This window comes from Equus caballus, chromosome 6 (genome assembly GCF_041296265.1).
Source record: "Equus caballus isolate H_3958 breed thoroughbred chromosome 6, TB-T2T, whole genome shotgun sequence".
In the NCBI taxonomy this organism is placed as follows: domain Eukaryota; kingdom Metazoa; phylum Chordata; class Mammalia; order Perissodactyla; family Equidae; genus Equus; species Equus caballus.
In genome coordinates, this window is record NC_091689.1 from 65187914 (window position 1) to 65204481 (window position 16568).

Sequence of the window (16568 nt, forward strand, 5' to 3'; positions counted from 1 at the left end):
TCTAGGAGGAGGGAAAAGGACATAAATACAGTTAGTTGTAATACAAAATAGAATGTGACAAGAGACATAAGACAGGAATGAATAATTTATAAACAATATAGGTCAGAGAAGGGGGGAATCTGTGGTGGGCAAATTTATTCAACAATTATTCATGGAGAAGGTAGCATTTGAGATGAGCCTTGAAGGATGGGTAGAATTATAACTGGCAGAGAAGGAAAGAGGGAGTAAGAAGACAGGCAGTGAGGGGGGAAGTGAATGCCATATAGGTGAGAAAATGAGACTTGTTCTGAGAAGACCATAAATGTCACTTATAGAATACTTTTTCTAAGCCTTCAAAGGTTAATTCATTTCCCCTCACAATGATTCTGTTAGAAGGGATGCTTAACCCTACTTTACATATGGGGCATGTGAAGCGCATCAAATGAAGTACTCTGGGCAAAGACCCATCGCTGGTGAGCAGCAGGGTTATTCAGAAGCACAGCTCTGATGGTTCCAAAGCCACACCTTTCAGTTTCCACAGCATATGACTTCCCTCCTGCCTCCATAAAGAGGAGTGGTGTGACCCAAGGAAAGAAGGCCAGCCCAGACCAACGGAGCCTTTAAACTCCAGGCTAACAGGTCTACATCTTCAGAAAGATCTTGAATATCCTTGGGAAAACATTTGCAGAAACAAGACATTAAAAGTCCTCCCTTGGCCCTGGTGAGCAGGAGATGGAGACAGAGCCTGAAAGAGGCCAAGTAACCAAGTACGGTGGTTCAAGTATGAGGTGGCAGAGACCCAACAAAGATGAGAACGCTGAAACGGAAAGGAGACCACGATGCAGAAGATTCTACAGAGACAGTAGAATCTGAATATGTAAACGGAGAGGGAAAAACACATTTATCATGACTCTCAAGGTTTTAACCCTAAACTAAGAAAAGTCACTATTTTGTGGGGAAATAATTCAATGTTAGAAATATTTATTGAGCTTGAATGGCAGTGGGATATCTGAGACCAAATTCATGGTCCACTGGAGTGAGTCACAGAGTATAAAGAGCAAATACCCACTACTAACCTTTGAAGGGAGTTCTTATTTAAATGTCCAAAGAGGACTAGAAAGAGGTCAGAGAAAGAATGTGACAAGTCAGGATAGAAAAGTGGCAGAGAGACAGAGAAAGAGAGTAATATCATAAACACCCAGGCAGTGAAAGTCATGACTGTACCACAACCTAATGAAAGACAATAGCAACTTTCCATCTAACATGACAGCAAGGAGCAGACCGAAAGCTTCTAAGTCCACAATACATGTTCATTTTCTTAAAAGAAAATGTTGCGTTTTTAATAATGAAATGTGTAACATTAAACTCATGAAATCATCACGTGTGTATTTTTAAGTGATTCTATATGTATGTTCCTCTTTCCAATGACTGGCATTTCAGAGACAATCTATAATTCTGACTGATGAGTCTAGAAAAGAAAAGAAGGAAAAAATAACCTTTACTGCATGTTTATTTGTGCCAGCCACAATTTCTATTTTGTTATATAATATTTATATATGTGTGTGTGTGTATAGAGTCTGGTATGTATGTTCTATTTTATTTATATATATATATACATGTATATATATATATACACACATATACATACATACAAACCCTGACCTTTTCACATACTGTGGCTGATACATTTGACAGAAAACTAAAAATAGAGATATTCGAAACTACAGCCCTAATAGTCCTAAGATTCTACGCTAATGTACAGGTTCCTGAGTACTAAGTTTTTAACTAATTAATTAAATGCAAGGCTACTGTGTAGTTAGGGAATAAGTGTTTACTGCCATCTGGTGGAAGTCTGGCCTATCTACAAACAAATGAGAGCTGTCTTAAAAAGGGCAATATAAAATCTTTGACAAATAAAATTATTTCGCACTATTCTATCTCGCTTTGGAAAGGATCATCAAAAGTTATTGCCCTAACAATATCCAAAGAAAGAAAATGGAGAAAGCAGCAGATCAGAAATTGTGATACTTGCTTTATAATTCTTCCCACGACTGTGGAAGGACTATTTACTGAGGCTTCCATATTATCATAGCCAAAATATGATAAAACTACTTTCTCCCCAACAGATATAGTTGTGAACTCTGCACCAACAAGGTGAGATGAATAAAAGATCTATGGCAAAATGGTGAGGACCATGCTGACAACTGTGCTGTGTTTTAAAGGCAAAAATATATGACTGTTTGCCTTCCCCTCATGTCACCAAATCACATGGATGGCCCTCAGAAACTGTTATTTTAAGGAGTCTAATAATACAGTACTGCAATGCATTATCTGATGAAGTCACAAATGTCTTTATTATCTAATTCGTAGTTAAATACTTTGTTCCACATTTTGTCCATGGGTTTCCAGAATCGTATATTTCTCAAATATAAATCTTGAATTCCCTAAAACAATACTGTTAGAATCTCTAAATTGAATCAAGGTCCATTTCTAAACCTTGATTCACTTTAGCATCTGTGATATCGTGAAATACTAAAAGAAATCTAAATTTAGTCTTCATCCCTGTTTCCAGTACAGAGCTTCTAAAATACTTGGAATTTCCTAATCACTGAGAGAGATCAAAGTGTCTTTTGTTATGTTAACAGAGTGACTTTTGGAATGCCCCTAGGTCACCTAGGGCTGGGTGCTGGTTGCCAGGGAAACCAACTCTGTGATTGCAGGGTTGAAATTTTCAGTCCCACCCCTCCACCTCTCGGGAGAGGGGGAGAAGCTGGAGGCTGAACTGATCACCAGTGGCCAATGATTTAATCATCGCGGCTATGGAATGAAGCCTCCATAAAAACCCAAGAGGGCAGGGTTCAGAGAGCTTCCAGGTTGACGAACACTTGGAGACTGGGGGAGAGTGATGCTCCAGGACACAGCATGGAAGCTACGAGCTCTTTCCCCATACCGTGCTCTATGCATCTCTTCCATCTGGCTGTTCCTGAGTTATAGCCTTTGTAATAATCCAGTGGTCTAGTAAATAAAATGTTCCTCTGAGTTCTGTGAGCTGTTCTAGTATATTAATCGAACTGGAGGAGGGAGCGTGGGAACCTCTGATTTATGACCAGTCAGTCAGAAGTACAGGTAACAACCTGAACACGTAACTTCCATCTTAAGTCCAAGGAGGAGGTGGCGGGAACCTCCAATTTATAGCCAGTTGGTCAGAAGCACAGAGGACAACCTGGGCTTGTGACTGGCATATGAAGTGTGTGTGTGGAGGGAGGGATGTCGGGGGAGTCTCGTAAGACTGAACCCTTAACCTGGGGAACCTGACGCTGCCTCTGGGTAGACAGTGTCATAATTGAGTTGAATGGTAGGACACTCAGCTGGTGTCCGAGAATTGCTTGCTGTGTGTGGGGGGAATCCCCTCCCCACATTGGAAATTTGGGTCTCAGAGCACTCAAAATAGTACCTCACAGAAGAAAATCTGAACAGTGTTCTATCTTATATCAGTGTTCTAATTCCTAGATGTTTTCTACAATTTACACAAACAACGGTGCTATTCTTAAGTAGCTTGCAATTTGTGTTTTGTCTCTATAATTAGACTACAGAATCTTCATCATTCCAAAGTCTAATTTCCCTTGGAGAGTACCTCCTTCATTTCTTCACAAACAATAGGCTTATTACAGTTTTCTGAATAAATCAGCCCTCCAGGAAGTGCTGGTTAAAATAAAATATCATGTTTAGGAAGGATAGGCATAAGTAAATTTTTAGGTGTTTTTTTCTCATTTGTGCTAAGATTTGAGGCTGCAGCTCTTTAAACTTACTGTGAGACTTATCATGGTCACCTATAGATGTTGATAATTTAAACATTACACAAAATCGGTTATCTCAGATGTGTACATATGATAGAAACAACTGCAAAAGAGAGCTCCCTGTCTCAGGGATCAAGTGAGGGTGATTCTCCTCCAGATTGCAGATTCTTACAGGACAAGGACCAGATGTGAACCATCTTTGCTTTCTTCACAGTATCAAAAGAGTGCTCCCACCTAGCAGGCGGTCAATAAAAGACAGTGCAATTTCAGTATAATGTAGATCTCAACATCGGCACTATTGGCATTTTGGGCAGGATAATGCCAGTAGCTACCTCTCTCCAACTATGACAATAAAAATGTCTCCAGACATTGCCACATGTCCCCTGGTAGGCAAGGTCCCCCTCAGTGGAGAACCAGTGATAGAGACAAAGCGGTGCAAATCTAGCACTCAGCCTTAATACTGACATTATCTTGTTTTTCAACTTTAGACAAAATAAATCACCTCTCTGAGCCTGAGTTTCCTTTTCTGTAAAGGGAAATGACTGGATTTACAACCTCATAATCTCTATGATTGATCTATTCAATCATCCAATATTTACTGGATGTAAATTAAATATCAGACACTATTCTAGGCACAAGGTATACAGTGATAAGCCCCTAAACTTTTCCCCTCTTAAGTTATCTGACTGACAAAGAAATACAAGTTCTGGATCATAGGAACAATCATCATCACCATCACGACTCTTCATTTTCTCTCCCCTTTCTCTCAGTGAGAGTGAAGGCACTTACTGAATTCCTTTCATGTGCACGGTGCTGATATCTTCCTTAATTCCACTATAATCCCAAATAATATATATTATCACCTTTTTTACACACAAGGGAACTGAGGTTCAGAGAGGTTAAATATTTGCTTAAAGTCAGATAGACTCTGCGCAGTATACATGGATTTTTTTCCCACTACACTAGGCTCTCTTCGCCACACTGGCCAATATAAACACCATAAACTCCAAGGCAATTCAAAAATTACATAACCAGGAATTTACCAGGAATGCCTCAGCACATTAAAGTAACATTTCCAATTATAAATATATGTGTTGAGAGTCGAAAAGCTAAGGGAAAGGAGTAACACACTGCCAAAACCTGCCCCTCTGATAGGTACTTCCCTTTAATGCAAAAACAGCTCAGTTCTCATGCATCTTACTTTTTTCAATATACTTGAGAAAAACCTGTCTAATAGGACTCGTCCTTGTCCTTTATTACTGTTTCTCCCTTTCACAGCTATGACATGAAAACTCAGTCTACACTTACTTCCACTTCCTGGCTTCCTCATTCCTCCACCCTCTGCATTCTGGTTTCCACTAAATACGTTCTCAATAAAGTCACAGAGGACCATGTTCTTGCCAAATGTTGTAAATACATTTTGTTCCTAACCTTTTCAGTAGTATTCTCTCCTTTTTGAAACTCTATTCTCCCTTGCTTGGCGTTCGTGACTCAGCCTATTCGATTTTCCAGTTCCTTCTCTGACTTCTCAGGCTCCCCGTCTTTGGTCCACCTTTAAAAGATGATCTTTAAAAGATCATCCGTGCTGATGAGGGACCACCTCTATTTCTTCAGCCCTAGCCAATCCCCAAACTTCTGGAAGCTGTGAGACCTGTGGCTATTAGAAGTTTATCCTTCATTCCTATTACTAATTAGATCAAATCCAAACCTTTCATTCAAAATCTTCAAGCAAAGGGGCTGGCCCAGTGGCACAGTGGCTAAGTTTGCACGTTCCACTTTGGCAGCCCGGGGTTTGTGGGTTCGGATCCCTGATATGGACTTATTCGCTGTTCATCAAGCCATGCTGTGGTGGCATCCCACATATAAAGCAGAGGAAGACTAGCATAGATGTTAGCTCAGGGCAAATCTTCCTCAAGCAAAAAGAAAAAGATTGGCAACAGATGTTACCTCGGGGCCAATCTTCCTCACCAAAAAAAAAAAAAGAAAAAACTTCAAGCAAAGAGATCTGTCACTCAGTAATTCCTTTGAGAATCCTTTTCCTTGAGTTGACTGCCCTTTTTACATGATCTACAGATGATCTGGACATTCCATGTCCCTGTCTGCCTCCTTGGCAACTTCTGCAAGGATTGTGCTCTTATTTCTTTGCCAACCCGTGTCCATTACTTTCTTTAAGAACCAAGGGAAAGTTCTCCCCAAGCAAGAGTTCTCTTTGCCTAATCTCACACTGACCTACCTCTACCTGCACAGTTCATCAGCCCCACGTGACCTTGCCTGTTGGTCATCCTCTGGTTGTTTACTGATGCTGTCTTCTGAACTAGAAGGTCAATTCTTTGAGGACCAAGACTGACTGTTCTGCTTCCTTCTCTACTGTGCTGCGCATTATCAGGCCCTTAGGAAACATATGTTAAAGATGGTGTGAAATCTTAAAGACGATGTTTGCTATTTTTATAAATTCCAAAAATAATGATTCCCAACTCTTTGTGTTTTCAACAACACAATATGTGTTCTTATTTTTTGAGTAGTATCTAGATATTAAAGAGAAAACTTAAAAAGTAAAATAAAAGCCATGGAGCCTTTCCTCTCCTATGAATAAGGGTATGTTACAATAAAACAAATAATGCTAGGAAGTTATAACTCAAAATATTGGGAACTCCCTACCCTCTCGAAATGACATGAATAACACTTTGAATTAAAGAACTGAGCACTTTAAAAAAGCAAATGATAAAGGATAATCATTGTTTTTTAACTGCTGTGGGAGGCTAGTTACCACCTGTTGAGGAATTGGAATTGGAAATCAATTTTTTTACTTTTTTTTTTTTTTTGAGGAAAATCAGCCCTGAGCTAACACCTGCCAATCCTCCTCTTTTTGCTGAGGAAGACTGGCCCTGAGCTAACATCCGTGCCCATCTTCCTCTACTTTATATGTGGGACGCCTACCACAGCATGGCTTGATTAGCGGTGCCATGTCCGCACCTGGGACCCGAACCGGCAAACCGCAGGCTGCCAAAGCCGAACCGTGCGCACTTAACAGCCGCACCATGGGGCTGGCCCCAGGAAATCAATTTCTTATCAAGTGATAGTGATTACAATCACTGTGATTTTGCCACACCTCCAGACACTTTCACATCAGTAAGACAAGCATCCTCAGACGCGACTGTGCCAGGATCTTGTCTGAACTTAGCTGACACATGAAATATAAAACCCTGACTTCCGGATGTCAGTATTTTGAGGCTATGACTTCCTTTCTGACCTTAGAATACTACACAGAAGCACCCATTCTGTTATACGAGCTAAAATCAGTAGAAAACACACTCCTAACTTTCAATTTTCAGATATATATTTAATGCTTAATTCTCTTTCTCTCACTTTGCCATAAAAAAGATATCTAAATTATTAAAGGTCAAAGAAAAGATCCTCCAAAGACACCACACTCTTTAATGGACAAAATAGCACCTGGCATTTGAAGTCGTGTTCTCTAGAGATCGAACGCAAACACAGTCTTTCGGATTCTTTTCAAGGAATGAACTGCTTTCTGTTTTTCAATTTTTAATGAATTCATTTATGCATTGAGGTCTTGGATCATCATTAAAGTTAACAAACAATTTAATTCTTAATAATCTAGGCATTTCAAGGTATCAAATGATACAAGTTTTAATTACAGAAATTAACAAGGAAAACTAATAATGTGCAAATCATGTCAGTTTTCTACAGAACATCAGTAGCGAAAACAGCCACTGACTGAAAAATGAATTCAGGAAAAGAGCCACTAACATAAGATCCAAGAGGACTTGAATTCTTATTTCTTATTTTTTATAGAACATCTAGTAGGTTTTTCTAATTCTTATTTTAGACAAGATTCTCTACTTTACTGCTTATTTTTGGTTCAAAGGGTTACTTTTCAAAAAAGTTACTTCAAAGCATTTATGGTGTGAACAGCTCATAAATTGCAAAGGTGTATTTCATCTAGTTGACCAGAATCATAAATAATGTCAGATATTGATCAAAGTAAGAACAACCCCTATTTATCATATACTAAAATGAATCATGCCAGCATCACTTACTGGATGCTTACCATGAGGCACACATTATGCCAAGCACTTTACCTCATTTAATTCTCTTTGTGTATAAATATTGTGATTATCCCCATTCAGGGGAGGAAACTGGAGCTCACAGAGATTAATTTGCCCAAATATGGCTCCAAATGCCTCTCAGATAAAAATCTCGAAATCTCCTTCTTCCCATCCTCTAAGCTTATAGAAACCTGAATAGCTCCTTCATATTCCTTCATTCATTCAAAAAATATTCATCAAACACTTTCTAAATAGCAGGCACTGTCTTGGATGCTGAGGACACAGAGGAGATATGAAAAGACAAAAAACAAAAACCCTGCCTTCAGAGAGCGCACATTCTGACAGAGAAAGACAACAGAATAAAATGTACAATAAGTCAGATAGGGGCGAGTACTATGAAGAAAATCATCGCAGATTAATAGGATGGAGCGGGTAATGGGGCTGGGTGCTAGTTTAGACAGGGTCATTATGTTTACAGAAACTTCCCGTTTCCCACAGCTCTTTCTCATCAATTCTCCGTCCCCACTTCCTTACCTTCCCTCAAATCCAAAACCAAAACTTAGATAAGTAATACTAAAAATTCTAAGACCAAATTCTCGTTTGGAATCCCAGAAGAAACTCCAAATTGAAAAACAGAAACAGTTGAGGAGAGTAGAATGAACGGATATTCTCATAAATCTAAAAACAAGTATTTTCAAAATTATTTTTAAATCAGATAACCAAACTTTAATTAAATCATGTCTAAAACTTAATGCTGTTACTTCTACTCATTCTTTATATCTATATTATTGTCAACATGCTTTTAGTGGAGGAATAAAATACCTTTATGTGTTTACCATTTTTATTGACAGCTTTAGGACCATTCAGTCCTAAACCTAAACCTAAACCTCAGGACAAAAACCTTTTCCTTTCCAGTGGTTTGAACAATAAAAACACCCCCAGCAGTGAACGAGTGGACACTGAAGATAAACCCGAGACTCTCTAGGCTCTACCACATGGATGAACTGATCATGTCCCCAGTGCAGACATTCTGAAGGGTGAAGCTAAAAAGAAAATTTCAGGACTAATCACATATATATGCAAGTCAGTTACCCGATAACTGACCTTAGAGTAAACCAACCACCAGCATTCTGTTTTTACTGTTGTTTTCATTTTTAAGACAAAGACTATTTTAAGGCTTTCATTAATATTTACATTTTAAGAATAATTTATATGCAAACCCAGAACAAGATAGGCAATAATCAAATTTGTGCAATAACTGTTCCTACAAATACAACATCTTTTGGAGAACCCTGGCCTATTTCATTATTTCAGAATCAGAGATTTAATAACGCTGTATGCATTAATCTTACCTCTGCAGCTAAATAGTTCCCAGTTGCAAGATGTTTAAATCTGAACAAGCTGTTCCATTGTCCTGCACCCCCACGGCACGGGTCATGATGAACCACCTACAGACAAAAAGAGCAACAACAATAATGGCTAAAAGATATTTATGTTCCTGGCAAGCAAATGCCAACAGTTTACACAGAGCGCCCACTTGTTAATGCTAACTTGTCAAATCTAATATATGTTTTCATGAGAGGACAATGTGGCAGAACAACAAAATTCCCCAGAAATGAGCAAGAGACGTAACAGTTATCTCACTGTGCACTCATGATGCCCATGCCTCATATTTGTAAATACAGCCTTGCTCCAAAAGATGCTTCCCAGGCCAAAACTAGGAATACTGTGAATTACTGGAAACTAGGAATTCCTCCCTCTTTGTTATTCAAACATTCATTCAACAGATTGCATGAAGAGCCTACTATGTGCCAGGTACTCTTCTAGGCAATAGGGACACAGCAAGGAATAAGACTAGAACTTTCAATAAATAAGATTTGGCAGCCCGGCCCCACAGCCTAGTGGTTAAGTTCGGCGTGCTCCACTTCAGCACCCTGGGTTCAGTTCTGGGGCATGGACCTACACCACTCACTGGCAGCCATGCTGTGGTGGCGACCCACATACAAAATAGAGAAATGGATGTTAGCTCAGGACGAATCTTCCTCAGCGAAAAAAAAAAAAAAGTGAAGAAGATTTGGCAAGTGCCAGGAGGAAATAAACAGAGCACATGACTGAGTAACTTGGGAAGGCTACTTTAGAAATGGTGATGAGCATGGGTCACTCTGAGGAGAGGACACGTGAGCTGAAATGTGGAGAATAAGGAGACAGTCATGCAGAGAGACTGGAAGAGATCACTCTGGGCAGAGAGAACACAAATACCCAGGCTTGAAGATCTGGACTAACAATTCGTGGCCCCGTCCACGTGTGCTTTTTACTAACACTATGTTCTTTGATACCTTTCCTTGGAACTGGCCTCGCCCCAGATGCTGAGCCACTGGGCTCACTGAGAATGAAAGCAGAAGCTCTGACACAGCTGGTTACAACAGGTGGCTTGGTGTAGTAGCTCAGGTTTTACAGTCTGAAGAGGACTGTGTTTGAGTCCCAGCTCCACTGATTACTATGGTACAATCACAGCAAACAATTTAGCATCTCCAAGCCTGTTTCTTCATGCACAAAATGGGTTTGATTCACAAGATTGCTGTGAAGATTAAATATCACAAGGCATATCAGAGTGCTAGAAGAACTTTTCATTATTCTCCCTCAACAGGTTACCTTCTTTTTTGTTAATATTGACCACCCTTGGACTCCCGCCCAAGCTCAAATTCTGTGTGCTAATACATACAACTTTCTAATGCACTTGCTAGACTCCAGCTTCTACGTCTTCCCCTACTCCAATAGTTCAAATAAGAGAATAACTACGAAAATACATCAACGTGGATGAAGTCTTACAGAAAGGCTCCCTCTGTGACGAAAACCTGCCTATCCTAAAAGGCTCAGTTCTCAAATCAAACTTCTTCACAAATCCTTTACTAATCACACCAGCTACCGTGATCTTGTTTGAACTCTTAGTCCTTTGGGAAGATATAGACACCTTTGAGAATCTGATAAAATCTATTGGTTGTCTCACATGCACACATACACGTTTTGCATACAATTGCTAGAGGTTAACAAATAACTTGAAGGTCACCATAGATCCTAGACTAAGAACTCCTATCCTGCACACTAACAGGTCTAGTAATGGTAGTATAGCTCCCTAGGGGACAATTTGGAGAGATGGAGACTGTTTTCATTTTTCACAATGATTTTAGAGGGATGCAATTGGCATTAATGGGTAGTGGCCAAGATATTATATATCCTGCAATTCACAGGAGCATCCAGCACATGCTAGAGATTGTGTACGGCATTCAGGACCATCCCCACCATTCTAAGTGCTCCCCTGCACCACAGGGGCTGGAGGGTTCTAGAGACATTCCATTAGAAGAGAAAGTAGAAGAGAGGCTCCTCTTTTGGCTCCAGTAAAGGGGGTGGAAGCTGCCTAGTGCTGGCTCCTACAGGGTAGGGAGGACGAGGACTCCCGAAGCACAGGAGGAGAGCCCTGAGGGCTCAGAGAAGAGACAGTAGTGGCTGCCGGCACAACTAGATCTTCAAATAAGACAGTGCTCCCCACTCTAGTTTCACTCATCCAGTCTTTCCAACAACGATGAAACCGAATTTCCTCTATTAAATACCTCTTTGCTTGAAACATTGATGTTCAGGCTTCCTGACTGATACAGAACACAATAGAGAAATGTCCCACAGCCTACCTCTTCCAACTCTCCAACAGAAATAGACCTACCACAAATATGAATTGCTAACACTTTAATATATAATCATACTAAAAAGTTTTTACATCAAGTTATATGAAAAGTCCAATAATTTAAGAGCAATTCACTACAGAGAGGGAAGCTTAAATGAATTCAAGACATTATCTCAAAATTATTGAATAATTTATTCACTCTCTCCATTCTGACGGCTCAATGGGTTATAACATTTCCAACTACGCATTTTGTTGGAATGGGTTTCAGTGCAGTGGTACAATTACAGCAAAAGTTATAAAACTAATAATAAATAGATAAGAGAGAAGATTCAAAAGTCCTTTTAACAGACTTAGAGCCAAACATCAAAGAGGCAGAGACACACGAAATGCAGGGAACTCGCTGTATAGAGAAGTCACTGTACGACTTTTTCATCACTATATTCCATTAATAAAGTTTTTAAATAATATCTTGCATTATTGCTATCCCTATATTTCTAAATTTTTGGAGCACCATGTTAAGAAATCTACGGTGACTCAACATCACTAATCACAGGGAAATGCAAATCAAAATTACACTTAGATACCATCTTACACCCATTAGAATGGCTATAATCACCAAGACAAAAAACAACAAATGTTGGAGAGGATATGGAGAAAAGGGAACCCTCATCCACTGCTAGTGGGAATGCAAACTGGTACAGCCAATATGGAAAACAGTATGGAGATTTCTCAAAAAGTTAAAAATAGAAATACCATATGACCCAGCTATCTCAATACTGGGTATTTACCCAAAGAGCTGGAAATCAACAATTCAGAGACTTATGCACCCCTATGTTCATTGCAGCATTATTCACAAAGGCCAAGACATGGAAGCAATCCAAGTGCCCATCAGCAGATGATTGGATAAAGAAGATGTGGTATATTTATACAATTGAATACTACTCAGCCACAAAAAAGACAAAATTGTCCCATTCACAACCACATGGACGAAGCTTGAGGGCATCAGGTTAAGCAAAATAAGCCAGACAGAGAAAGACAAACACCACATGATTTCACTCATATGTGGAATATAAACAAACTTATGGACAAAGAGAATAAATTAGTGGTTACTGGGGGAAGGGGAATGGAGGGTGGGCACAAGGGGTGAAGGGGTATACTTATATGGTATATGACAAACAATAATGTACAACTGAAATCTCACTATGTTATAAGCTATTATGACCACAATAAAAAAAAATTAATGAGAAAAGAAAAAAAAGAAATCTATGGTGTAAAAAACATATTTTAATTATGTATTTATTTTCAGGTTGCCTGTTATCTTTCAGTCCTACCCTAGGATTAGCTGTGAGGCAGACTTCTGGAAAGAATGTCATGTAGCTTTGGTGGTGGTTGTTTTCCCAAGGGCTTCTCAATTCCCTGTCACCTCCTGTAGGACATGGTCTCCAAATACTCTGAAGAATATGGTCTCGTCTGAATGCTAGGGACTGAAAGGATGCCTCAACATGTAGTGGGGTCTCAAGATAGAAAACATGTTTTTTGTACTATTTCATCTCTATCCTAAACCACGTCATGACTCAGAGAATTATTTTGATGTTACACTTATAATTAAGGCTCAGCTCATTTGCATAAACATCATACTTCCTCATTTTCTCTGTTTCAATAGTCTAACTTGCCTCGTTATCCCAAATTCAATTATGGTTACTTCCCTCTTCTTTTTAAATCACGTACAAATAAGTCTGTTCCGTTATTACTTCCTCTAACACTAGTTACTCAAGGGCCCACATTTACCTCTTCTCTTTCATTTTTCCTGTACTTGCATAGAATGTCTTCTGATCTCTTCTTCTACCACTTCTTCAAATCCAAATGTATTCATCAAAGAGAGGTATAAACATTTTATCTTGTAGAGTAGTTATTTATGTTTTGAAATACATGTTATTTTATTATAAACTTTTCCTTTTATTCATTTTTTTGAGGAAGATTAGCCCTAAGCTAACATCTGCTACCAATCCTCCTCTTTTTGCTGAGGAAGACTGGCCCTGGGCTAACATCCATGCCCACCTTCCTCCACTTTATATGTGGGACGCCTACCACAGCATGGCTTGCCAAGCGGTGCCATGTCTGCATCCAGGATCCGAACCAGCGAACCCTGGGCCACTGAAGCGGAACATGCACACTTCACCACTATGCCACCAGGCCAGCCCCTTATTTCTTCTTTATATTAGAATTTGGGCATTTTATTAATTTTTACTCATGAGAATATATAAATAATATTATCCATGAATTTCATTTTAAGATATTGAAGGAAGTGTCTCAAAATATGTGCTGTAAAAGGAGAGAGATGGGTTTAAAATGGTTGAGAACCACTGCAATAAGCCTGGATGTCCATTAAATCAAGATAGAATTAATCAGATGTGGCTTGTTGATAGGTGATCATGTTTATCTTGTATTGAAGATACATGTGTATCACTGTATTGAAAGGTCCTTTAAAGAAAAACACATACTTTTCTTAATTACTCTACCATTTGGCACATTTAAGAAATACTTTTTAAAGGATGAATGAATGCTTAACTATGTGTCTCCTCATTCCAATAGAAATGGCATCCCCAGAAGAAATAAATGTTCTTTCAGTGACTATGTAATTCTGGTATCTGTCTTTACTTAAAGTGAATCATTCTACTCCATCTTAACTCCAGTGCCATTTGAGACACACGGCCTTCAGTCCGATCAGTCTTGACAACATTTCACAACGGGCTTTTTAAAAACAAAATCATATATATGCCCTTATTAAGCTAGAGAGAGAGCGGCCCAAGAGAAGATAGGTTAAGAAAGTAGTAATATTTCAAATTGGCCAGAGCAAAGAAGAGGTACAAGTTGGTTGACAAAAATTATTGCTTTATGGGTCTATCATAAATGATGCCTATAACAATAAAACAATCAGCCTAGTGAATCTTGTCTTTTTGATATGAATATTTATCAAAAGCCAAAAAATATTTACATACCTCTATTTCCCAGAGTGCCTTAGAACTAGTAGCAGAAGTGGCTGATTGACGCAAGGTTGTACGAAGGAAAATGTGCTGTTTCTTCTCGTATTCGTCACAAGTCAGAAACTTCTCTTGCTCAGCATGAAACAGTCTAACAACGTCACCCTAGAAAAACACGTCAAGAAAAATGCATTTCCAACAGAAGTCTGAATAAATAGACATAAGAAGCAGGTGTCTCTGGTTTTGACACTCTGGGCCCTTCTGCTAGCTACTTGGCTTTTAATGATTATTTATACATTTCCACATATAGGGGGGGAAACACAATATAACACTCATAGTACTAAGGTTTATAGTCACATTCTAAACTATGAATACACTTGCTTTGCATCTAGAAGTCCAGAAAGACTTCAGGTCTTCCAATAAACTTTCTGTGTAGCACATACTTACTCCTTTCAGTACATCTTCTCGGTAGGAACTATATTTCATGAATAAAGTGATTTTCCAGCTAGTGTTGCAATTAACAGCATTCACCTATTAATGAAGAAATGTTACGTTATAAGACTGCAGATTCCATTTTATACCAGAAATTATTACGTCAACTAGTAAAAAGAGAAAAAAGACAACTTTGGACAATGAAGTATGTAACTCAATGCAAATATCTTCAAAAGACCATCCAGAAATAGCAACAGCTACTCATTAGCTACACGTACCTTAGGAATATTAATTAGCATAACTGGCTTTACACTCATGAAAACAAGGAAAGAAACTAATATGACATTTTTTTTCTCTCTCTCTCATGAGAAAAATCAACAAATTAATTTCCCTTCCTCCCGAACTTACCTCTTTACACCCTGGATTATCAAGAAGCTCTATGTTGCTGGCATGTAGTGGCTGTCCTGCGTTCACGGGCATCAAAACAACTTTATCTCCTACAACAATCTAGGAATCAGAAATAAGTTACAGTTGAGACACTGCATGGATCTTTGGTGCTATATTTGAAGCTAAAAATAACTGCCCAGAAGTCCTTGTTATTAAAAAAAAAAAAAAAAAAAAAAAAAAAAAGAAGTCCTTGTTATTGACCTAACACCTCCATACAAATTTTAGTTGTTTTCTCTTTGAGGTAAAATATCTTCTGATAAATGATCACATAATCATGTCCCATAGTGCCTATCAGTCTGGATTCATAAAGCTAGTGTAGATCCTTTTCCTGTTAGCCTCCCATTTCAGTTAGAGCTTTCTTAACATCGATGAACAGGTCATTATGCCTCCACACGAGGTCTTATACCATGAGCACAGCAGATAGAGTAAATGCATCTACCACAAAAAACCAATCTGCCTAAATGTTAGAACCACTTCAACTGCAAGCAGAAAATGTTATACATTTGCATTATCTCTGGAATTAAAAACAAGTCCGTTAAATTTGATCTTTCCCATAAGCCCAGAAATTTATTAAACATTCTAACGTCATCTGAATTCAGGAAATGAAGAATTAGGTATGACCTTGTAGAAATATGTTTATTGTTTGGACCTTGAGCATCTGCTTCACTTTTATCTTAAACATCCAAAACTATTATTGCTTCTTAAGCCTATGCATTTTTTTTTTTCAGATTAGCCCTGAGCTAACATCTGTTGTCAATCTTTTTTTTTTTCTTCTTTTTCTTCTCCCCAAAGCCCCCCAGTACAGAGCTGCATATTCTAGTTGCAGGTCCTTCTGGTTCTTCTATGTGGGACACCACCTCAGCATGGCCTGATGAGCAGTGCAAGGTCAGTGTCCAGGATCCAAACCAGTGAAACCCCAGGCTGCTGAAGCAGAGCGCACAAACTTAACCACTAGCGCACGGGGCTGGCCACTGGTCATTTTTAAATAAAATTTTTTTAATAAAAAATTTTTTAAATTGGTTATGGGAAAAGTGCTGTAGAGAAATTAAGCCTAAGTTGATTTTTCATTTATGCTATCATTAACAATGTCCAATTTATCTTTAAGTATTTTTACTCATAACTCAAATTGTGGGGAAATGAAGTTATGCTTTCTTAATGATAATAATGAACAGTTTAATTTTAGAGT

The 16568-nt window shown here is 38.6% G+C and overlaps 1 protein-coding gene across 2 annotated transcripts in view; it reads right to left on the reverse strand.

Moving 5' to 3' along the window:
• ITPR2 (inositol 1,4,5-trisphosphate receptor type 2) overlaps window positions 1-16568 on the reverse strand; it is a 466150-nt gene that overhangs the window by 355017 nt on the left and 94565 nt on the right. For both annotated transcript variants that reach the window (XM_023644092.2, XM_023644091.2), the window contains exons 6-9: window positions 15344-15442; window positions 14951-15034; window positions 14522-14668; window positions 9199-9294 (exon numbers count right to left, since the gene is read on the reverse strand). In XM_023644092.2, the coding sequence (XP_023499860.2) occupies window positions 9199-9294; window positions 14522-14668; window positions 14951-15034; window positions 15344-15442 (426 nt within the window). The remainder of the gene's footprint in view (window positions 1-9198; window positions 9295-14521; window positions 14669-14950; window positions 15035-15343; window positions 15443-16568) is intronic.